The 26,418-nt window shown below is 31.2% G+C and overlaps 1 protein-coding gene across 3 annotated transcripts in view; it reads right to left on the bottom strand.

Moving 5' to 3' along the window:
* TRHDE (thyrotropin releasing hormone degrading enzyme) overlaps positions 1 to 26,418 on the bottom strand; it is a 336,531-nt gene that overhangs the window by 106,130 nt on the left and 203,983 nt on the right. For all 3 annotated transcript variants that reach the window (XM_015598568.2, XM_025041040.1, XM_006923754.3), the window contains one exon: positions 26,076 to 26,213. In XM_015598568.2, coding sequence (XP_015454054.2) covers positions 26,076 to 26,213 — 138 coding nt within the window. The remainder of the gene's footprint in view (positions 1 to 26,075; positions 26,214 to 26,418) is intronic.

Raw genomic sequence — 26,418 nt, 5'->3', positions numbered from 1 at the left:
ATGTATATATGTATATATAAACCAGGGACCAGAATAAAGGACTGCAAATGTATTAAAGCAGATATTAGTGACAGCTAACAAAGACAGTATTTCGAGAGTAGGAATAAGGTGGGGAATTCCATAAATAGCACTGAGAAGATTGATTATCTAAACAAAAATGAAATTACATTTTACATAACAATATAAAAAGGAAACAACAAAAATATTCAAATGAATTAAATAACAATATAAAATGCAAAACTTTAAAAATATTAAGAAAAAATGTTAAAGTATACCTTTAAGAATTTGGGGTAAAGAAGGATACACAAAACAAAAAAGCATAAAGTGTAAAAGAGTAAATGGACATATAGACTATATCTAAGTTAAAAACATCTGTGTGATAAAAGACATCATAAATTAAAAGATAAATTAGTCTTATTAGCTACCAAAGATTAGTATCCAAAATAAAATTTAAAAAACTCTCATTAACCAATAATTACATAAATAATCAAACAAATCTAAAAATGAAGACCACAGTGGAAAAGGAGCAAAGGATATAAACAGGAAAAAAAAAAAATCTCACTAATAAAGAAATGCAAATTAAAACAGTAAAATAGTATTTCATAGCTATAAACCAGGCAAAAAATTGGAGAATTTAATATACGAAGTATAGCTAAGGATATGAAGAAACAAGATCTCTCAAACATTCTAGTGGGAATGTGTATAAAAGTACAAACACTTTAGGGGAAAAATAGTACACTAAGGTAAATTTAAAGATCGATCTATTTGTAAAATTAACAATTATTGAGTGCTTGCTGTATCAGGCATCATTAAAGTGACTGAAAATGATGCAAAGAATAAACCAAATAAGCTTTCATGTACTTTCCATTCTAGCCAGAAGAGGCAGTTGATAAACAAAGAAACAGCTTAATATAATCATGCCAAGTACTGATTATTGCTTGAAGAAAAACAAAGCAGGATAAAGGGATAGAGAGTGTTATGGGAGATGGACTCTCACATTTATTAAGATAATCAAAGAAGATTTCTCTAATAAATTGACAATTGAGCAGAGACATGAATCAAAATAAGAAACAAGTCATGTTGATAACTGGGCAAGAATATTTCAGGCAGAGAGAATGAACATAGATAAAGTTATGTCTGCTTAATGGTTATCTCTAGGAAGAGAGGAAGAGACAATAATATTAAAAAAATGATAATGTTTGTTAAATTTGGGTCTTAATGATAATGATAATAACAAAAATGACGTTTATTAAATTTCAGTCTTGAGTACATGGATACCTGTTATTATTCTCTGTATGTTTGAAAACTTACTTGAGATTTTTATTCAAAAATAGAGGTCTTTGGGAAAATTGCTAACCTAAGATGCCTTAAAATTGATCTCATTTAAGTTAGTCTCCATGTTTTACATAAATTTTGTATTTATCTTATCTTAATCTTGATGATATAAAACTCTTTATTCCATGATCTATCTGTAGAGACTTTTAGGAGTATTTTAGTGCTACCATTTTTTTTTTAATATAAAATAAACTTATCTGATAGAGAAGAAATGAAATAAGTTGAATTGAATTAGCCAGACATTTGGAGTAACTCTTTAAATAATTAAGAGCTTATGAATAATAATTTTCTTTTAAAAATCAGAGTATTAATGCACATACTGTTTCCTATTAAACTTTTAAGGCATTAGCAAAGCAATGGTTTAAGAACAATTGAGATATGTGTGTGTATAACTTATCTGATAGAGAAGAAATGAAATAAGTTGAATTGAATTAGCCAGACATTTGGAGTAACTCTTTAAATAATTAAGAGCTTATGAATAATAATTTTCTTTTAAAAATCAGAGTATTAATGCACATACTGTTTCCTATTAAACTTTTAAGGCATTAGCAAAGCAATGGTTTAAGAACAATTGAGATATGTGTGTGTATATATATGTATATATATTTATAAATGTATATATATTTATATAGAAAATGTACTTTCTGAACCAAATGGAAGGCTGACATGCCCCAAACCAGTAACAGTATTGAATGAGTAAAACTAATTCATTTAAAGAATTCAGGAAACACCATTTGTTTGTAAAAAATAATTCTAAATATTCTTTAATCCCAAAATCACTTTAGAATTTGAGAATAGACTGTAAAATAATTGCACAATGTGCCAATACCATTTGTGTTTTTTTGAATACCAGCCAACAAATGGTGTCCTCATCACTTATTGTAGGACAATTTTTCCTTGTTAAAGTTAAACTATCACAGCTGGAAACCCATATGAAATTTAGCTTATTAAGAAAAATACAACATGAATTAATGTTAGTGAACAAAGCATGTCAAATGTGCTACATAAATAAGTCTCTTATAATATTGTGCTAGCAAATGTCACAAAGTAAATACTCAACAGAATCAATACAAGTTAGGTCTAGATACATTTTGAATACAAAATACTCCCCCAATTTCTGTCTAATAGAGAAGATGACATGGTAGTTCTTGAAAAGGCATTGCTGGATTTAGTTGAATGCTACAAACAAGTAAATATGGTTTGTTATGCAAACAACGATTATGTTATTGTAATATAATTTTAGTGACAGTTGGATATTTTGTCTGCAAATTAGAGTACACTAACCTCTAATAAATTATTAAGTTACATATTTTCTGAATAATCTAAACTTCTGCTTTTTCAGCTAATAATCAAAATGCCAAATATTCAAATATTTGAAAGTTATCTATAAAGTAAAGCATAAGCAAATTTTAGTCATATGGTTAAATTCATTCTTCTTTCCAATTCTTCTTTTTTTAATTTTATTTTTATTATGTGTATTGATATATATATATAAATTGGGGTATATAAAATATATGCAGCATCTGATAGTTCCTTTATATTTTTTATTTGACTTATTGAAAGAAAACAATGAATGTGCATGTGATTCTTATGAGAATAGTATTTTCTTAAATCTGGTTCTTTATTCTTCTCCAGATTCTGGCCTGTATTGCTTTTTGAGAGACTATGGAAAGAGCCCTCTCTCTGGTCTCCCTGAACTTCCCATTAACCTTGCCTTTTTACAAGTTCTTCATGCCTGAAATCACTTAACTTGACCCAAATCAAGACTTAACTCTACTATGACTTAAGTCTTTACTAATATCACTTTTTTCTAAGAAATATTTTCAAATTCAAGTCAGAATTAAAATTGCTCTTACAATTTCCATTAGGACTTGTTTTTATATCTACTTTTACATTTTGACATAGAGTACATCTGTCTTATTTTGAGAATTTTAATATAACAACAAATATTTGCCATACCGCTAGGAGTTATGAGGGGAGGGGTAGTGTCCTGCAAAATCCAGCATTTTGCTACATGAATAGATAATCAATACATGTCTGTTAAACTAGATAACTAAGTAAATGCACTATGGGAAATATTACAAAAATGATAACAAAAAAAAAAAACAGTAAATAAGTATAACAGCAGAACTATTTGAGACAAAGACTAACCCTTGGAAAATATTTCTCCTGTTTTCTAGAGACAAACTCAGGTGGGGATGCCAGAAAGAAAATAATTCTATAAAACTAGATACAGATTTTACTTTTCATCTACTTCTCTTTTATGAGTTCCAAACTCACTATTCTCTTTTATAAATTTGCCACAATATTTTCAATATTTCTTAATACTTTTTCTTAAATAATCTCATCCATTTAGCCATTAAATTATAGCCTTAATAAAAGAAAGAAATATTTTAAAAATTATAGCCTTAACAATAAAATGACCTCTGGGTATTTATATTAAGGTCATAAAGAGATATGTCTCTAAAAATCGGATATCCATGTACAGACTCCTTGCTGACTCTGTACGCAAGCTGGAACACCATCAAGTGTAGCTCCACTGAAAGTGGCACTGGAGAAAGATAAACTATGTAAGAGGACAGGCACTTTTGTGTAATCTTTATGTTTCCAGAGAAAATTTGTTTGTATGTTATGAAGAACTGATTTTCTAGAAATGGGAAAATGTCTCTGCATATTCCCTTTTAAAGAATAATTTTGAACTATTACGTATCATCAACAGAACATTCAGAAAGTACAGTTATCCCAGAAAAATAAAATATCATTTACAAGCTTAATAACCAAGCCAAAAGAAGCTGGAGTCCCAAAGTAATACTTCTCAGTCTTCTACCAATACCTCACTGGTATTCCTTTTGGGAAGAAGATAATGGCCTAATAATTTTAAATTATACACACACACTCACGCACAATAATAATAAAAAAAAAAAAAAAACGAAGAAGCCTAGGGTAGTATCTTAAGGCTCTATATAATTATACAAAACAAAGGCACACAAATCCAAGCTTAAATTTCAATAATCCCAAATTATGCAACAGAATCTTTTTATAATTCATCAGGCTAATTAATGTTTAAATATTTAATTATTCTGTACCATTATTTAGATTTAAAAGAGTTGATATTTTTAGAAAGGTAAATAATTAGAAAATATTAGGAAATAATAGAAATAATTGGGTTCTGACCTAAGAATATAATACTTTTTAATTTAATAATAATACCATGTCTAAAGAGTAAAGTTATTTGATTTTAAAACGAGATTCCAGATTTTCAAATTTTTTTTCTAAAACGTGTGTAGTCAAGTGACTTTTTTTTGTAAATGACTTTAAAAGGAAGTAAATTAGGGCACAACTAACTATATTTACAGAGTATTTTATATAAACATCCACAGCTTATTGCTTTAATTCAGAAACTCTAGATTCAAATATATCTTAGCATAAGTTTAATCATGGATAGTATAAATGCATCTTTGGAGACAGGTGTTAAAAGATGTCTCCACGGAAAATTAAGGAAATTCAAGTCAAGAAGACTTGAGACACGGAGGTCAGTTCTCTGAACTTTGAGGCATACTTTCCACATGAACAAAATCACTAGACATGACCGTCAATAAATATGTCCTTCATGTGGGCTCAGGATTGTCTTTTTTCTGTGAAAGGTAGTATGCACTAGCTGCTTACTCATCCAGACAAAATGTTGCTGGGCCTTCTCTTACAGCAGAAGCTTTATTTATCAGTTGTACCAAATATCTCATGTGTTCTGACACCACGGACAAGGACAAAAGCATAGTACATTTTTTTCATTAAGCATCCATATGAGGAACTCGTCAAGGATGGGCTCACACAAGAAGTTGATGAGATTATTTACACAGATGGGCCATCACGGAATTCAAGAACAATATTGAATAAAGCCACACTTCTCAAACTCCACTGGGTTATAAAACTGAATTTGCCATCCTACTAGATCCATAATAAATAAATATGCATTATCCGTGAATACCAGCATAACTAATCTTTTGATCATTGCAATTAATTGAGAGCAGAAATGGATCAACTGAAACCTCCACATTATTTTGTCACTCAGATATATATAGAAAAGCAAAGAAGAAAAACATCTTGTCTAGGGCATGGGCTTCATAACCGAATGACACTTTTTAATCTTCATTGTTAGATTCATTCATACATGATATGATCAATTTTCTAGAAGCTAAGAAAATTATTTTACTGTTTCAATACTTGCAGAATAAGGGAAATAATTGCTTGAGTAAGGTTTTCTCTATCTCCCTTTCTGTTATTCTGACTTCAGAGTGAGTTTACAGAGAATGAGATGCCCAGATTAAAGTTTCAGGAAACCACCTTCAGCTGTTCTCAAGAAAATAAATTAGCTAGTCTCTTCACATATTTCATTGAGAAACAGATTATTTCTTTCCTTGCTTCTCCTCTAGAAAGGCAGAAGTTATAAATACAGTTTGGATGCTTGTAGGTTAGCAGACTATAACGAGAATAAGGTTAGTATGGAGGATTTGATAATGTCTAAACACTAGTCAACACGGTAAGTGTGCATCACCACCCCCTCTTATAAAACATAAGAACTTTTGCCTCCAGCTTTTGATTTTTGTTTTCAGTGTGGCAAAGCACAGATGTATTTTGTACCTAAAGAATTTCAAAACTCAAAAATATACCATGCAGGTAACCAAAGCAGGAAACCATTTACCATAAAGCAAACTCTTCTGATATGGTGAATCATGAGCACCAAGAATCAGCCCATTTTTATATATAGACAAGCAAATGTTATCTTGCCAGAGTTTATTCAGCAGGCTTACAGAAGAAATTCATTGTTTAAATTTTTCACTTAAGGTATAGTTTTGTGTAATGCCATTAAGTCAAATCAATAAAATCTGAAGTTGCAGTATTTGAATGAGAAGAAAATAATTTTAAGAAAACATGCTGTGGTATTCCACAGATCGTACTTTAGAAAACACCACCTTTGTAGAACAAAACTTTTCAAGATACATACGTAAAAATGCACAACACCCTTCCTCCTAGGAACTTATAAGAAAGCATTTAAAACTATCTAAGCAAATACCTATATCACAGGTTCTGTGAATACTTTTCCAAAATTTAGCTTCTTGTACATGGCGGCAAATTTCTACCTCTAGCTTCCCTCCATTCTTTTTATACTCAATCAAAATAACAACAAAAACAAACAAACAAAAAACATTTATTGTTTCCACTACCAGAAATAAACTAATACTTAGTGACCTAGCACTCTTTCATTTTAGAAGCAATTGAAGGTTAAATTATAAACTCAACTGACTTTCTTATGGTTTAACAGAGCAAATGTAAAAAAGAAAAAGCAAATGACTCATTTCTTTAGTTCTGGGAGAAAAGAAAAAGGTTCTGCTTTGCCCATAGCAAATTTCTCCCAAATTCTACCAGCAACATCATGGCTTCAGCTGGCAACAATACCACTGAAGAGAGACATTAAAATGAGATAATAATAAAAAAAAAATTTGGTCCCAAAGCTATAAAAATGTTTTCTCAAGCAGAAGTGGAAAACAGTAAAAGATTTAGCTCTTAAAGTAAACAAGAGTGCAATTAGGAACAAAAATGCCATAACGGAGAAGATCAATGATCTATCAGACTGTGAGCTGTCTCTGAAGGAGGCATCAAGGCATGCTGAGAGGCAGGTATACTTGTTGTTTTCTAGGACCTTTATCTCAGAGGTAAGGGGTATGCTCTGAACCTTCCGAATTTCCTAGGGTGTGTCTTAGGAATCACAGCATACTAGAATAAGAAAGTACTACTTAAACCATGAAGAAAGTAATACAGGACAAGCAAAAGATGCTTTACTCTGTATTATTTTTCAGGAAAAGTGTGAATAGCTCAAATTTAAGAACCCTTAAAAACATAATATTAACATTCAGTAAACATGACTTTTAATAGTACAGAGACATATTTACCTCTCTTTTTCATGTTAAGTGTTTAAAATAAAAACCAAAAATGACTCAAAAGTCACTGCTGTTATAAATCTGAAACAACTACAAATTAAATTTATATAACTACCTTAAAGTCTCTGGGGGTTTGGAAGGTAAATTTAATCACTGTTAAAATTTATTCAAAGTACAGATATTTATTGTGTGCTCACTATCTATAAGTCACTAAACTAGGTAATGACTAGGATACTGCCTAAGCTTTGATTCTAAGAGGACTAATTAAATAAATATATACAAATAATTATAGAATATAAGAGCTCTACTAGAAAGAAATGAGTGTCTCTTCATGTTTTATGGGCAATGTGCTGTTTAAACATAAATAGAAATCAAAGGATTACCTGTCTAGTGTGGTGGACTAAGAGCACAAATAAAATTCTCAGTGTATAAATCCTGATACCAATACTTACTAACCTTTATGATAATCTTCCTCATCCATAAAATGGGATAGAAAAAATATCTATGTCATGTGATTGTTATAAGGATTAAATGATAATATATATATATATAAAGAACTTACACGAAAGTGACTGGTACATACTGTTATAAAAGAGTTCATTGGGATTATTATTTCAGACATAAACACCTTTAAATATGCTAACTTTCCCCCAACACTACCACCACTTTCATATCAAACTGAAAAAACATCTTCAGACATTAGCATGTAAAACTCTTGTTTTTGCTCTTAACAAATGTGACTATTGAAATAATTTCAACTGCTCCAGTTTATTCTCAAAGTCCCTGCTGTGACCAATGCCCTTCCAGAAGGAAAATGATGTGGCAATGAATGTTTGTACATTTAATCTTAAAATTGTGGGGCTATGAAACAGTTTTGGGAATTCATAAGCAAAGCATAAGCATTCAACTGTTTGATCATTGTTTTGCTTTGGTTTATAATACTTACCAGAGAGATACATACCAAAATTCTCTACTTTAGGCCAGATATTTTTAAGGCACTGGGATAATTACATCCTATTGTAAAATTGCAGCAGTGAGGCAGTGCACAGCTGAACTGTACCAGCTGGTTTGCTTCTAGATGTGCTCTAATCTACAGAAACATAACCATGTTTTTCAGAGTTGAGTCACCTAGTCCCACACAGCTCCACTCCAGCCCATGCACATCTCTACTTAGAGTCTCTCAGCTCCAAAATTTTTCTGAAGATCTTGAGGCTGTTGGCTCAAATGTAGAAGAGGATAAGCCAGGAAGAGCTAAGTAGGGTAACATAAGAATTGATGAGAAAAGAAAACAAAGAAAATAAAAATATCTGGTCAAGGATATCTAAGAAAACACGGGTTTTCTTAGACAGGCAAGAAATTATATCTAAAGATCATTTTGAAAGAGAGATGAAATAAATGGTCAGATAAAAGGACGAAAGGCAGAATTATTTGAATAAACATATAACCTTCCCTAATGTGAAAGTCAACACCTGTTTAACTAGGTGTCAGGACATGAGAGAACTAAATTTGGAGTCAGGTAGGTTTGATTAAATCTTAATTCTTCTATTCTTGAGCTATATGGGCCTAAGACACACACACGAAAAATGTAACTACTCTATGCTTCAGCTTGATGTATTATTTAAATAAAATGATGTATGGTAAAATTCTAGTAACATAGTGAGCACTCAGTATATAATAACTATAAATACAAAAAATATACTGTCTAATTTTTAAACTAATATTACTGTTTCATTTTATTCAAGATTTTAAAGTGGTAATAAAAGAGAGTGAAGATAATTTAACAGTGCTTTGTTGATGGTCAAAATTCATTACTTTAAGATTTAAAAAAAAGTGAAATCGAACCCAAGCTCTGTTTCTAAAAATTATGCCATTGTTTAAGACAAAAAATTTAGTCCCTGTAGCTAAGAAATAAGACTTAAATGAAGAAACAAAAAATTAGAAAAAGTAATTGATGCTAGGTGTAGAATCTATGTATTGCCCATTTGTTAGATCTTTTCTCTACCTCTCCTATGTCTCTTAACCTCTCTTTCATATTTCCCATCTCTTTGTCTCTTTCTGCTGCACTCTGGATAGTTTTTTCATCTCTATCTTCCTGTTCATAATTCTCTCTTCAGCTCTTTCAAATCTGTGATAAACCATCTGCTATACATACTATAATTTTAAATGCAGTTATTACATTTTTATTTCCAGAAATCCTCACTAGTTATTTTTAAAATCTGTTTGCATTTTGCTTATATTTTTAAGCCTCTTTTTATTTCTTCAAATTTATTAATATACTATTTTATACTCTACATCTAACATACCCAATATTTTAATCATATGTATGAATCTTTCTGTTCTCAATTATTTTAGCTGTCTCATGGTCATGGAAGCTTGTTTCCTTGTGTCCTTGACAACTTTTTACTATGATATATTCTTTTTCTTTGGGATTTATCTGTGAAAATCTTTTGAGATGTGATAGGATTGTATGTGATTCTAGAGAAGATTTGTTTTAGTTTCTGTCTGGCAACTGGAGACACCTCCAGTTCAGGATTTTAAATTAAAATTAATTTTAAATTAAAATCTTGGCTTGATGTCTATAGTGTACCAAGGTTGTCTTTATTTGAGCTAAAAAGCTATGCAAGGGTTGCTCAAGGTAGCCAATTTTGAGGGAAAATTTTTTTCCCTCTCTACTTACTGTCAGTTGAAAACAAATGATTTCTTGGTAGTTTCCTGAGGAAAGAGATAGGTTTATTTCTAGTTCATTTGTGTACTGAAGGTATAGTTCTTTAAGGACCTGGCTTTGTGGGAGGTCTCCCATTAAACTTCTCACCCTCGGCTTTGTCTTTTTTTTCCTATCTCTGTGAAACCTTGAAAACTGTGCTCAAATTCTCCTGTTTGGGAAAATGCCCTCAAGACAAAAGCCAGCTTCAGTATTTTTTTTTTTTAATTTCTCTGTTTTTTTAGAAGTACGAATATGTTGTACAAAATCACAATCAAGCCTTCTAATACTGATAAAAGACGACTCAAAAAAAGCTAAGAGACATTCCATTTTTAAAAAGCAGAAAGACCAAAAGCTTGATTGAGTGCTACCAGGAAATATGTCATAGTATGAATAATAAACTATGTAGAAAATATGTAATCTCTAGACAATTTTCTTAGTACATGATCAAATGACCCTTAGCCTCCACAAAAATATCTTTAAAAGTGTGTCCAAAGAAATATTTTTTATTTCAAGGGAAATAGCATATTTATCTTTAAGAAGGTTAGATGGACCAAACTAAAATGTTTTTCTTGTTTGTTTGACAAGAATTTTATCTACCCTACATAGTAACACAGTTTGGCATATTTGAAATAGAAATTCTGATTAAGACTTATATATGTCTTTGATTAATATAGAAGTGAATTGTTTAGTACTTTATAGGTACAATTTTTTTAGTACCAAAAATAGACAATCTTTGGGTTCATATAAAAAGAAATAATAATTAAAAGGTTCCTTAATGGTAAAACAATTGGAAGATAACTTTTTTGAACTTCATGTGTAACATCAGTAACCATATAGAGCTTCTGAAGATTTTTATATTACAGCGACATACCATGTGTGGTTGATTAAAAATTGGTGTTAGTTATGTTGAATAAAAATACGAATCCGTCAAATACTAAAACACAATCCATTCACTATTATTCTTCAGGAAAATTTAATTCAGTTCAACCTCTTCCAATCTATTCCATTGTTATAAGTATACAAACTGCTTATATTGTGAAAATTTTCATTTTCTTCAACCATTATTTTTGTCAAAAGGTAGTTTTATTTTTGTTCTTCTTTTCCTTCTTCTATACTTCTCATTTGTCAAAATGTCAACCCTTAATTCCAGCTGCCTTGCTTATTTATCCTTTAAATCTTAACTTATTCCTAAATTTACTTGTCCTTATTTTAACCACCATAGAATTCTATTATTTCTATTCCAGAAAATCTATTCAAAACATTGCAATCCCCATATGTGCTAAGGAAATATACATTGGCCGATTCCCAAATCTTTTTAGTTTTTTATCTTCGATTGCTTTTTCTCTCTGACTATCCTGAATAAAACAATTTCAGATTCACAGGTTTCTTAACTGAATTGACCTTGTTCTGTTAACAGAAGCCTCATTCCTTTCTGCGATGCATTATAGCTGCCTCCTAGCCTAATAGAATTAAAGTCACATATAGTTGCAGGGTGAGCAAGTTACATGAACGGATTGCTCTTTGTATATTACCATTCATACTAATTGAAATAGTATTTTTTATTTTTAATTATGCCTATTGATGAAGTCTGGCATGAGTGATCCACTGCAAAAGTCATTAGAATCAGGCTTTTTGCATTAAAAAAATATATATATTAAGAACAATTGTAACTGTGAGAGTATTCCAGAAAGCTGCAGAAGCAGAATCTCACTATAACCAAGTTCTGCAAGCTGAGACTTAGCAAAGCTCTGACTCTTAAGCTTCTTATACTGTGTGACGACCACTCTGGCTTTCACAACACCGCACCTTCTTAAGCATTTCAGCAAAATAAAAAAGACAGACAGAAGCTGCGTGCAGCAGAGGAATTCAATACCAGCATACTAACTCATTAGTTAATAACAAAACAAGACACAAGAAGTGCCAGATAGGATAAGAATCCTCTGTGGTTAATCCATTCTTTACACTATTAAGTAACCTGCTATTTATTTTTTATCAAATGCTTACTTTTTCTTTCAGTTTCATCAAGCAAACCTAAATCAGAGAGGAATAGCTAGTGGAGAGAAGTACAAATGACTAGAAAGAACAAAGCAAGGTCTTCTAAGTTTTTGAGCAGGAAAAAAAAGAAAGAAAGAATTGAAATAGCTATGAATCAAACACATATGCAAAAGAAAACTTGCCTCCATCAGCAAAATGCACAAATTAATAATTTACCAGTAAGTAGTAAAGGCATTTATCACAGAAATAGCAATAAAATTATTTCCTCCCACCATGTTCATTTTCTTTAAAAGGGAAAAAAGGCATTTCCTTTACATGATGTCTTAAAATCATCTCTGGCTTAAAATAATGGCAATTCAAGATTCAAGGCCAAAGGTAAAGACAAGACTCATCGGTAATACAGAGAGAGTCCCTAAAGTATATTCTATCCTGGATATTGATTTTATTTTATTTTTTACAACTATCAACAGATGATTCAGACATGAATGAAAATTATCTCTAAATTTTCCTATTTTACTTAAGAAGCAAATAGTTTGATTCCTCTACCATTCACACTTCTACATATATAATCAAGGGAAAAATGAATGATACAAGCATACATATGTGTGTGCAAAATTAATTTCTAATAAATTATAAATTTTATATTACATTATTTGGCTATGACACACCATGAATTCAAGATCCAGGAAAAAAATTTTTAGTAGTCCTCCAATTTAGTTTGCTAATCTGGGAGCTAATCTGAGATTTTTAATTTTATCTTTAAAGAATATTGAAGAATGAAGATTTTATAATCCTCAGTAGTTTATATTAAAATGTTTAATCACCTTTTATATGAAAAAGTTCTTTCTTAGATGAATTGAAATTTCTTCCTGCAATTTCAGGTCATTTAATTTACTCTGACCTTGATGATGACAGAGAGGTGGTAACTAGACTACCTATAATGACCATTTATATATTAGAGCTAATTATTAAGTCACCTCTTAGCCCTCTGTCTTCCAGAATGTAAGTTCTTTAGCTTTTCTGAGAAGATCTATGTCCAATTTTTTCTAAGTCAATCTCTCTCCCCCCTTCCATTCCTCTCTATTGTTTGCTTCATTTTTCTCAGTCTCTGAAGCTTGTTTACATTTTCTTTATAAGATTATCATAACCAGTGATTATTACTTCCCAGATTTTATAACCCTTAGTTTTGATTTGCATGCCAGTATCTTACTTTTAAAAATACTGCTCCTTTTCATTCAGGAAAAATCCCTTACTTTAGTATATGTCAATAGACTGTAACTCAAATCATATTTCCAGTTGAAACAGTGGAATAGGTAATTAATTAAAGAAAGTATCTTGGACTAGTAGAAAGATCATGAGTTAGAAACAATGAGACGTCAATCCCAGCTCTGACCACTGGGAGCCTAAGAACATCATTAAACCCCCTGGGCCTCTGTTTACTCTTATGTAAATTAGAGATAATATCTATCTTATAAAGGTGGGAGGTTAAATGAGATTATTAAGTGCCTGTTCAGTGGCAAATAGATCGTCAAAGAAAAATTGATATTATTATTCCTACTACTAGCATTATTGCCATTATATACCTGAACAGGAGCCTATGGTCCAATTGTTTTATAAAAATAATCACAAGAACTATAGTTAACATACATATATACATATATACACACATACACACACACATATATATATAATACATCAGATATTGTAAAGTATATACGAATTGTCAGAGGACAAAATAGTAATCAATTACATTCATTAATAATATGTATGTAGTTGACTGTGAATAGAGAAAGCAGAGGCTAACAAAAGGACCTGTTTAGAAGAATAAAAGCTGGAAGGACTTGCAGAACAGGAGACTGACTGATTGTGCCTGAGGCAGGAGAATGCAGAGACAGCAGAAGAATTGAACTGACAGGATAGGGGTCCCATGAGGTCCAGGGCTGAGGGGTAAGGCCACATGTGACAGAACCCATTTGCAAACAGAATGACTGGGCAACATGATCTTCCCTCCCCTTCTGGAATGCATATGGAATTACACTTGAAACTCTTTAATCCTATTTCAAGTGCCAACTCTTTTTCCTAATTCCTATAAACAGATGGGATCTTTCCTTCTAAAACACCATAATGTTTTGTTTCTATTGCTTTTCTGACATTTACTTTAATTCAACTCAACAAATACTTATTGAGTGCCTACTACATGCAGGCAGTACGATGAGTACTGGAAAATAGTGAAAAACCAACATAGATCTCTCTTTATGAAACATATTCAATGGAATAAGTGGGAAGCTAGGTATTATAGTAAACATAACACTGAATAAATTGTATAATATGTTGCAGGTGATCGGCACCATGGGACAAAACATTAAGTTGGTCCGAATAACAGGAATGAGTGAAGAAAAAAACGAGGGTGTCAGTTGACATTTTAAATGGGTGATCTCTTTGAGAAGGTGATATTTAAATAAAAGCTTCAAAAAGAACAAGTTAGAACCACAAAGATATCTGGAGTACCACTATTAACTACAGAGGGAATAGCCAATTCAAAATCTCTAGTGTGGTAGAGAGTTTAGTTGGATTTAAGGGAAAGCAAGTGAGCTGATAAAACAGGTGTACCATGAGTTAAGGGACAGTAATAAGAGATGAAGTCAGAAGGATAAGAGATAGAATAAGAGTCAAGAGTCTATGGAGAGCTTGGGGAGAATGGGGAAAGTAGAGATAACATAGAGTCTTGTGGGTCATAGTAAAGACTTTGCCTTTTATTCTTACCTTGGCGGGAGTTATCATAGGGTTTCAAGCAAAGAAGTGGCACTATCTGATTTAGGTTTTAGAAAACATCTCTCTGAGTGCTTGGTTAAAAATAGACTGTAGGGAGCAGGGTTAGAAAAAGAGAGAACTGTTAGGAAACTATGTGACAATATGGTGGTGATTCAGACCACTAGAGTGACAGTTATTGTGGGGAGAAGAGGTCAGAGTCTGAAAATATTTTGACAGTAGATTCAGTAAGATTTTCTGACAAATAGGATAAATTCTCAGGTTCAAATGTGGCCTGAGAATTTGGAGTTGCCACCCACCGAGATGGTTCATATCGTAACTTGCCTCATATACATACATTTATATATTTATGAAAAGTTTTACATACTAGAGCCCAGAATTTGGGGTTAGACAAATCTGGCTTCAAATCCTGGTTTATTCACTTGCTAGATGTCTGACACTGTGAAAATCATTTCATTTCTCAGTCACAGTTTCCTCATCAGTAGAATGGGTTAAAAATGCCTATATTCCAAATTTTCTGTTAGGGGTAAATGGGATAGCACATGCCAGCATTTCACAAAATGCCTTGTGCACAGAATGAGTGCTCATTAAATGATAGATGTGCTTTACTGTTATTCTTGGTATAATTACTGTTTTCATTTCATATGTTTTATGTCTACTACTAGATTATATATTTGATGGAAGGCACTATCCTCCTTTTTATTTTTTCTATAGAAACAACCTGTCCTGAGAGTATATGCTCTGTATGCTAATCATGGCCTGGCTGCCATGATGCTGTGGATGGGGAATTTGGTATCAGAAGGGACAATAGTGTAAGTGGTCAAATGGCCTTTTGATAGTCACTTGTAAAGATGACAGAAATCATATATATTTTCCTCTTTAGCCATACAAGAATTTCCAAACTTTAAGTATGGAATGTATTGGTAGAGAATTGCAAGTTGAATTGCCACACCCCCTTTTTTAATTCATGTTCACCATGATCCCTTGTAGATTTTTCTGTTTGCCAATTCTTTCCTTTTACTCTAAATAATATCATTTGTTCTCTAAAATATATCAGCCTTGATATAAGAATTGCTGAAAAGTGTTCTTGTTTTTAAAGTATCCTCTTTAAATTTGCTTGTCATTTTGAAATCTGTTCCTTTCTCCCAAGCTTGTAGCAATCCTCTCCAACTTGGTATCATGCGTAAATTTAATGAGCATTCACTTACTTTTATCATCCAGGTCATTGGGTCACTGATTCTTATTTCTCCTTGTGCTTTTAGTAAAAAAGAGACTATCCCAATCTCTCTTTTTCAGTCTTCCTATCCAAAGATAGTATTTTCTTGTTTTCATTATACGTTTAGGATAAAAGCATCTTTATTTTCAGTCTACTATTAAAATTGAAAATTTGTTATTTTAGCAGATATAACTCTTTTAACTTTTTTTTTTACAAACTAGTTCTCAATTTTTTTCTCTTTCCATTCTAAAAATATGTATGTAATTTTAGGAGGGTTTTTTTTTTGATTTTTCATTTAATAGTGGCCTTGAGACTATCCATCTTGAACATCACTCAGTATTTCTTCAGAACCACTCAGTTCTTAAATTTAAATCCACAAATATTAACATTAATTAATATTTGGTCTGTTGATTCCTAATCTTTATTTCTCTATAATCTTTTCTGTCTCTAATACATTTCTACATAAGAATTTATCTAAAGTGTAATAAAATTACTATGCAGAAAGAATAACAAATAACAGAAATGGGAATAAATAGAATAATTATTAAGGGAATAATGATAAGGGATGATAAGCCAGCAAAGTACTGATGCAATGAGAGGCTGACTTTTGGCAGAAGTTAATGTTGTTTGTGACAGGGATCTTCAGGGAGGAGAGCACAGAAGAACAGTGGCAAGAAGTTTTTATTAAGTGCTACAAACTATAATATAAAATAAATAAGTTCTACATGCTACAACCCTAGTCACTAAAATCTTTTCTGAAATTTCCAGATCTACCATATTATTTCTATTTCAGGACTATTCTTTCTAGAATGCAATTTTGATTGTGGTATGCCTCTGTTTGAAACTTTTCATTGGTTCTTCTTGACCTGCTGGATAAAGTTCAAAGTTCTTCATATCACATAGGAGGTCTTCCAAGTTCTTACCAGCTTATCTCCCCAGGCTGTCTACTATCCCAAACCTTCACTGTTCTTAGACAATGTTGAATTCCTTGACATTCTACTCAATCACCATAGTGTTCCTTTTCTGAGCCTTCTTTACAGAATGTTTCTTTTTTTTACTTTTTGGTCAATTCCCTTCCCCTTAACTTCATGACTATATCTTATTTTTTTCCTATCATAAGTCCTAAGATTTTTGAGGTTGGTATCCATTACTTTCTTTCTAGCCATCATTTTCTTTTGAAACCTTACTTCAAGTGATCCCAGTGGGCCTGCCAATTATGTGGCCTATTTCCTCCACCAGAGGATGAGCTCATGAGTCATGCCAGCCAGTCAGAATATGCACAGGACTCTCTAGCCCATGACATAGGGTGATCTATTATCTAATCACAGCAAACTATAACTCTATAAGGGAATAGAAATAGATTCTGTTGTGAGGGCAGAAGTTTACTCTTTCTCTCTTTATCAGCCTAAACTTCTTTGGGGCCATTTGTCTAAGCATTATCTAGAAATTTTACCAGAAAGAGGTAAAGAGCCATGAAGCTAAAGAAAGGTAGATTTCTGGCTATACTGTTAAAATATCTGGATTCAACCATTCCTAAAGCTAATAGTAAATCACAGCCTTATCAGTTATTCAGCCAATAAATTCTTTTTTATTGATTAAGGTAGTTTAAGTTAGGTTTCTACATTTAATATGAAAATATTGCTGTTAATACTTATCTATTATCACACTGACTTATAAGCTGTCTCTCTTTCGTGCCTTATTGATTGTAATACCCTACCACTCAGCACACAGTCCCTGGAACATAAGCAGGGGCTTACAAATGGTTTTGGAATAAAAGCTTTAGCCAAACTTGTTGATCAAGTGTGGCAATGGTAATAATGTTGGTTCTGGAACCTGATTTTCTGGGGAATATGTCCTTGGATTAATCATGACTCACTGTTCTCATCTTTAAAATCAAGTTCATAAAAATAACAACCCTAAAAGGGGATTATGATCATTAGAATTAATAAATGTAAAGAGTTTGGCACGGTGTCTAGCACATAGTAAGCATTAAATAAATGTTAGCAGTTGATATTATCTATGGTTTTACAATTATCCATATTACCTGGCACGCATCCTAGAACAGTTTACCTATTCCAAGTTAATTAGTTACTACATATTATTCACATACTAACTTACTGATAGAAAGATCCTGAGAGAAGCCAAGTCAGAGAGGACTAAAAATATGTTAAGAAATGATGGAAAGATTGTCCCTAGGGTTAGAGCCAAATTGTTCTTAACTTTATTTTTGCACGATCACATTTGAAGAATATTTTTCAGATACGCCTGCAAAAATGGGGGGCCACTATTTTTTACTATATTTTTAGATGTCTGATTTGGTACCATGTGGATGAATTCAAACAATGAGGGCCCATCAACGAAGCATGATGAACAAGTAGACAGAAAATCAATAAGGATATAGAAGACCTTAACAGCTCTATCAAAAAACTTGACCTAATTGGCATTTATAAAACACTCCAGCCGACAACAGTGAAATACACATTCTTTTGAAGTGTATACAGTACATTTAGCAACAGACACCAAATTCTGGGCTGTGAAACAAGCCTCAGTAATTCTAAGAAGATTCAAGTCATACAGAAATATTTCACTGACCACAACAGAATTAAATAAGAAATAAATAACAGAAATTTTATGGAAAATTTTTAAATATTTATAAATTCAATAATATACTTTAAACAACCCATAGGGCAATTAATAAATCAAATAGGAAATTAGAAAGTATCTTAAAGTGAGTGAAAATGAGATCTCAATATGTAAAAACTGGGTAATGTCCTAGGCAGTATGCTCAGGAGAAAATTTATGGATTAAACAACTAAATTAGAAGAGAAGAGAGGTTGACTAATGACCTCAGTTTGCACCTTAAGAAACTAGAATGAAAGAACAAATATTAAACCACAAGTATATAGAGGAAATGATAAAGATTAGAGAGCAAATCTGTAAACTAGAAATTAAAAACAAAAATCAATTAAATCAATAGCTGTTTCTTTTTTAAATAAAATATATAAACTTCTAGCTAGACTAATCAGAAAAAAGAGGAATAAGACAAAAATTAACAGCTGGAATAAAATAAGTGACATTATTAGAGATTCTATGGTTATTAAAAAGATAAGAGAATATATCATGTACAACTTTATGCCAATAAAATAAACTTCTTACATGAAATGAGTCAAGCCCTTGAAAAGATACAAACTATTAAAGTTCACTCAAGAAGATATAAATAACCTACTATGCATTGATTAAATTATTAGTTAAATATCTTCCCATGCAGAAAATTCCAGACCCAGCTTTTCGTATTGGTAAATTCTACCAAATATTTAACAAAGAAAGAATATAAATTCTACATAAATTCTCCCAGAAAATTGAAAAAGAAGTAATTGTTTTCATTCTATGAGGCTAGCATAATAGTGATATAAAAAAAAAAAGACTTTATAAGAAAACTGGACCAATATCTCTCATGACCATAGGTGCAAAGTTTCTAAACAAATTTTTAGCAAGTTGAACTCAACTATACATATATAAATAAATACATTATGACTAAATGGTATTTGTCGCAGGAAGGAAAGGATAGTCTATAAAGTATTTGAGGCAACATTATACCAAATAGTGAAAGACCGAATGTATTGCCCCTAAAATCAGGAATAATACAAAGATAAATACACAAAAATACAAAGAAAATATACAAAAATCAATTGGATTTCTATGGAGAACAATAAAAAATCAGAAATGGGAATTAAACCCAATACCATTTACAGTAGCCTAAAAATGTGAAATATTTAGGGATAAATATAGAAATAGACATGAAATATCTACTTGCTGAAAACCGCATTATTGAGAGAAAATAAAGATCTAAATTAATAGAGAGGTATATAAGTTTCCCTGTTATCCAAAAATAGAGTGGTCCTAAGAAATCTTTGATAAGCCAAAATGGCGTAAAGCAAAGAAGCAATTACCTTAGGACACATCTTACTAATGGATGCTCAAAATAAATTGAGATAAAGTACAGATGCTCACAGACACAGTTCAAAGCTATGGAGACCATATCAAGATGCTGAGTGTGGTTCCTAGGGAAAAAGCTTGATTGTGCCATTCTCACTGAGTGGAGTGTGCACTGCCTCTAAAACGGCTCACTGCAAAACAAATGCTGAACACTATTTTCGCTTTTTGCTTTTTTTCATAAAAGTGAAAATCCCCTTCGGATTTTTTTTGGTTGGCAAAACAGGTACTAATGTAGGTCTTTCATAAAAGGAAAGTGATGTAAAGACAATTTTTGCAAAGCAAGGGATACTTGTTCTGTATTCATGGATCACTCAATATTGCTAAGATGTCAATTTTCCCAAATTGTCTTATAAATGCAATGCAATCCCTGCAATCCAACAGAATTTTTGTAGAAATTGAAATACTCATTCTAAAATTTATATAAAACTCAAAGGACCCAGAATAACCAAAAAACTTAAACAAAAAGAACAATGTTAGAGGACTAACTCCTTATTTCATAGATTATTAAAAAATTACAGTAATCAAGACTATGTGGTGCCAAGATAGACAAATATGTCAAAAGAACAAAACAAATAGTAGAAAAATAGACCTACACATATCACTGATTTTCAACAAACGTGCAAAGGCAATTCAGTGGGAAAAAAATTAACTTTTCAAGAAACGATCCTTGAAAAACTGGATGCTCAAAAAAAGAAAAATATTCAATCCAAACTTCACACCACATATTAAAATTAACTAAAAATAAATCGTAGATCTAAATATAAACGTAAAACTATAAAACTTCTAAAAGAAAAAGAAACCTAAATAGGACACTAATAGCACTCTCAATTAAAGAAAAACATGATAAAACATACTTAATAAAAATTAAAACCTTTTGCTTTTAGAAAGACCTTGTCATGAAAACGAGGGGCAGGTCACAATTCAGGGAAAATATTACTTGCATATCACATGTCTAATAAAGAACTTGTATTCAGAGTATATAAAGAATCCTCAAAACTCTATAATAATAAAAAAAACTAATTAAAAAAATGGTCAAAGGATTTGGACTGATGACTCTTCACTAAGGAAGATATATCAGGGAAAATTAGCAAATGAAAAAATGGTCAATATTATTAGTTATTCGGAGAATATAATTTATAACTGCAATGAAGTACTTTATATAAAATTAAAAGAACTGATTATACCTGCTTTCTATTGGTGAAGATGTGGAGAAAGTAGAATCCTGATACACTCACTGCCTATGGGAATGCACCATGGTACAATGTTACAACTACTTTGTAAAAAAGTTCAGCAGTCTTAAAACATTAAACATACTTATTATATAATTTGGACATTTCACTTCTAGGTATTTACCCAAGAGAAATAAAAACAAATATGCATACAAAGACCTGTACACAAGTGTTTATAGAAGGTTTACTTGTAATAGCCAAAAACTGGAAACAACCTAAATATTCAGATGAATAAGCAAATTGTATTATATCCATATCTACAACATGAATGTATCTCAAAGTCATTATACTGAATGAAAGGCAGACAAAAGACTGTATACTGTGAGATTCCACGTATATAAAACTAGAAAATGCAAATTAATCTATCATGAATAAGTTGACAATGGAGGAGCGAGTAGAGGTGGGAGGAGGAATTACAAAGAGACATGAGAAACTTCTGATAAACATGTTCATTAACTTGATTATGATAATGTTTTCACTGTGTATGCACATGTCAGAACATATCAAATTGTACTTTTTAAACATGTGCAATTTACTGTATTTTAATTATAACTCCCTATAAGTGTTTAGAAAATTTTTTTCTTGGAAAGTATTCATTGAAAATGAATAGATCCTATCATCACCTGAAAATGTGTAGTAAAGACAATATTTTTAGTGGTACTTATAGCATAAAGATACTTGGTTGGACATGAAGACAGCCCACAGCTAACATCATACTCAATGGTGAAAAGTTAAAAGACTTTCCTCTAAGATCAGAAATGAAAGAAGGATGCCCATGCTTGCCATTTCTTTTCAGTAGTACTATAAGTCCTAGCCATAGCAACTAGGCAGGAAAAAGAAATTAAAAGCATCCAAATCAGAAAGGAAAAAGTAAAAGTATCTCCATTTGTAGATGACATGGTCTTATATGTACAACACCCTAAGGATTCCACCAAAAAAATAACAACAAAACTGTTATAACTAATAAATTAATTGAGTAAAGTTGCAAGATACAAAAATCAACATACAGAAATCAGTTGTATTTATATACACTAACAATGAGCTATCTGAAAGAGAAATTAAGAAAGCAATCCCATTTAAAATAGCATCAAAAGCAACAAAATATTTAGGAATAAATTTAACCAAGGGGGTGAAAGACTTGTTTACTGAAAACTATAACATTGATGAAGAGATTGAAGAAGACACAGATAATTGGAACAATATCCCATGTTCTTGAACTAGAAAATTTAACATTGTTAAAATATCCACAAAACCCAAAGCAATCTACAGATTCAATGCAAGCCCTATCAAAATTCCAATGGCATTTTTCATGAAATAGAAAATATTACCCTGAAATCTATATGGAACTAGAAAAGACTCCAAATAACCAAAGCAATCCTGAGAAAGAAGAATAAAGCTGGAAGCATCCCATATCCTGATTTCTAGCTATATTACAAAGCTATCACAGTCAAAACAATATGGTACTGGCAAAAAAAAAAAAAAAAAAAAAGCAGGTATATAGAATTAGTATAACAGAATAAGGAGCCCACATGTAATTCCACACATATATAGTCAACTAATTTTTGATAAGAGCATGAAGAACACACAATGGAGAAAGAATAGTATCTTCAATCAATGGTGTTGGGAAAATTGGATATCCACATGCAAAAAACTGAAACTGGACCCCTATCTCGCACCACTCATAAAAATTAACTAGAAATGAATTAATGACTTAAATGTAAGCTGGAAACCATAAAACTCCCAGAAGACGACATAGGGAAAAAGATCCTTGACATTGATCTTGGCAATGATTTCTTGGATAAGATACAAAAAGCATAGGTAATAAAAGTTAAAATAAATAAATAGGACTATATCAAACTAAAAATCTTTGACACACAAACACAAAAACAAAAACAAACAAAAAACAAACAAACAAATTGAAATTGGAAAAAAGCAACAAACAAAATGGGAGAAAACATTTGCAAACCATATATCGGATAAGGAGTTAAAATCCAAAATACATAAAGAACTCATACAACTCAATAGCAAAATAAAACAAACAGTTCAACAAAAAGTGGACAGAAGGAAATTTAACTTTGGGTGGTGAACAGAACACACAATGCAATATACATATGACATATTATTGAGTTGTACACTTGAAACCTATATAATTTTATTAACCAACATCACCTAATAAATTTAGTAAATTAAAAAACATAGACAAAGGAACTGAATAGACATTTTTCCAAAGAAGACATACAAATGGCCAATAAGTATATGAAAAAGAACTCAACATCACTAATCATTAGGGAAATGCAAATCAAAACCACAATGAGATATCACTTCATGCCTATTAGGATGATTATTATAAAAAACAAAAACAAAAACAAAAAAAAAAAGAAGAGAGAACAAATGCTAGCAAAGATGTAAAGAAAAAGAGAACCCTTATAGAGTGCTGGTTAGAGTATAAATTGATACAGCCATATGGAAAACAATATGGATGTTCCCCAAGAAATTAAAAATAGAACTACTAAATAATCTAACAATCCCACTCCTGGGTATATATCCAAAGGAACTGAAATCAGTATCTCAAAAAGATATGTTCCTTTCAGCATTTATTCACAATGGGCAAAATATGGAAAGAATCTATATGCTTTTCAACAAAAGAATGGCTATAGAAAATTTTTTTTATATATTTATATATTTATATATAAAACATTGTACGTATGTATATATATTATATATATATGTAATGAAATATTTTTCAGCCCTTAAAAAAGGAAATCCTGCCATTTGCAACAACATGGATTAACCTGGAGGCCTTTATGCTAAGTAAAATAATCCAGGCAGAGAAAGACGAATACTATATAGTATTATTTCTCTGTGGAATCTAAAAAAATAAACAAGTAAGCCAATTTCATAGAAATAGAGAGTAGAATTATTGTTGTCAAGGGCTAGGGGAAGAGAGAAATGGGGTCATATAGGTTAAAGCACACAAATTTTCAGTTATAAGAAGTTCTGGTGAACTAATGTACAGCATAGTGACTATAGTTAATAATATTGTGTTGAAGAACTGAAAGTTTCTGGGAATAGATCTTAGGCATTCTTACCTCCTAAAAAAAGACAACTGTGTCAAGTGATGAATGTGTTAATTATCTTGATCTTGGTAATCATTCCACAATATGTATATGTATATCAAACCATTACATTATACACATTAAATATATACAACTATATTTGTCAATTATTCCTCAATAAAGTAAAAAACAAAAAAAAATAGCTAGAGACAAATAAGCCAGTATCCTTTACAATGGTGGTCCTAGGAAGAGCACCATAGTTTGTCCATTTATCACATTTGCAAATTGCCAAGCACATACAGAGGATAGAAGATACAACTAATTATTGTATCTTCATTCTTTCCTTCTGTGTTGAATCTTAACCTTTTGAATAAATTTGAAGTTGCTCAATATATGAAATCTGGACTAGATGTCATTTATGTGTAAAAGCACATCTATAACATATTTACTCAAAATAATATTTTCTTGATATTAGTCATGCCGAAGTAAAATTGTTATTTACAAATAGTCTCAGACTTGGTGGTAGGTGGGAAATAACTACAGACATGTCTCTAAACTCATCTCAAGCTAACTTAATAAATTATTTTCTTAATTATATTTAAGAGCCAATACAGTTTAAGGAACAGAATGCACATCTAACATAAACATCATATATAAAAATTAATAGATATTAATATATTAAATAATTTTTTAAATATTTATTTTAAACATGGTTCTATACTTTCACTTATTTTTATAAAACATCAAAAACACCCTTTTTGTTACTTATCAGTGTGATCACTCTGTACCTTAAACTAATGTAATATTGTATGTTAACTGTAACTGAATTTTTTTAATTAAAAAAACCCCTTTGAGCCAATGCAATGATCAGTGATTTGAAAAGATATTTTCTAACACAATTTGTATCTTTACATATTACAGCATACAATATTAAGTAATAATTATTGAGATAGTTGTTTCTTGAATGTAAAACTATGTATCTACTGCACTAAAGAATTTTGATGAATCATTATTTCATTTCTAGTTATATATAGTAATATCTTGCTTTTCAGAAAAAAATTAGCAACATTTTTTAAAAAGTTAAAACATTATTAAATCAATAAAGTACATAGAAATCCCATAAATGAAATTTAATCTACACTAAAGATGAAATAGACTTTAACACTATTTTAACAATTATTAAGTAGCTACTAAGTGTTAAATACTGAGATGTACATGCTCATATTAAGATTATAAAAGATAGAGATCTAAGGAAAATCATTATCCAAGTAACAATGAGAAAAATCTCACAGTATCTCTTATTTCCATGTTTGGTCATTGGTCCAAAATCTCTGCCATTCGAAGTCTAGTCTTTAAATTTTCATTGAGTATGCTTATTATCCAGAAACATGCTTAATCCTCTAAAGCTCCCTTAAACGATGTTTATAAAATACATATGCCATGTCTCTGCCTACACCCACTGACATCAATCAAAACAAGTAAGTATTTAAGAGGCATTGGTGAAAAAATAATTTGTCACTACATAGATCCGTTCTCTTATTAGTAATATTAAAACTGACATTTACATAGCACCATTTGTATAGCAATTTCATATCAAGTCTTCAAACATTTATTCATTAATACTTCCAATATATTTATGCTTTATTTGGCAAACATTCATCTCTATATTACTAAATTGTAAAGCAAAGTCCTAACATAAAATGGCATGAATCTTGTGACTCTATGTTTTCTAACTCACAGCCATTTCTATCTGCCAGGAAGAAGAGAAGAATGAAATAGTTTGTCTACACTAAGATAGTGAAATGTCCAGTTAGCACTTGGATTTTTATCTAGTCCCACCTTTTTATAGGCGATCCAGTCAAACACCCTGTCGATATCCGTTGCCTGTAGAACTTCCTGTGATACTGGATGGGAACTGGCCAAGCCGTCCAGCAGCATCACTTCATGCAGAACGTCTGTCAGAAACCTCTGTTTTTCCTGGAACACAGTAAATGGGGCAATATCATAGGTGACTCATGGCTATGACAGAGTGTGTGTGACAACATGAACAGAATGTGTGTTACTTAAGTGATGATGCTCCTAGGCCTACAGGGCAAGACTTAACTCTAAAGATAACCCAGTAAATAAAATGCCCCTTAAGTTACTCTAAAATGATCTGAGCACATGAAAAAAATCAATGAGC

The sequence above is a fragment of the Pteropus alecto genome, unplaced genomic scaffold (genome assembly GCF_000325575.1).
Source record: "Pteropus alecto unplaced genomic scaffold, ASM32557v1 scaffold76, whole genome shotgun sequence".
In the NCBI taxonomy this organism is placed as follows: Eukaryota; Metazoa; Chordata; class Mammalia; order Chiroptera; family Pteropodidae; genus Pteropus; species Pteropus alecto.
The sequence above is the reverse complement of the archived record's forward strand: the minus strand, read 5'-3'. Positions and strand labels throughout refer to the sequence as shown.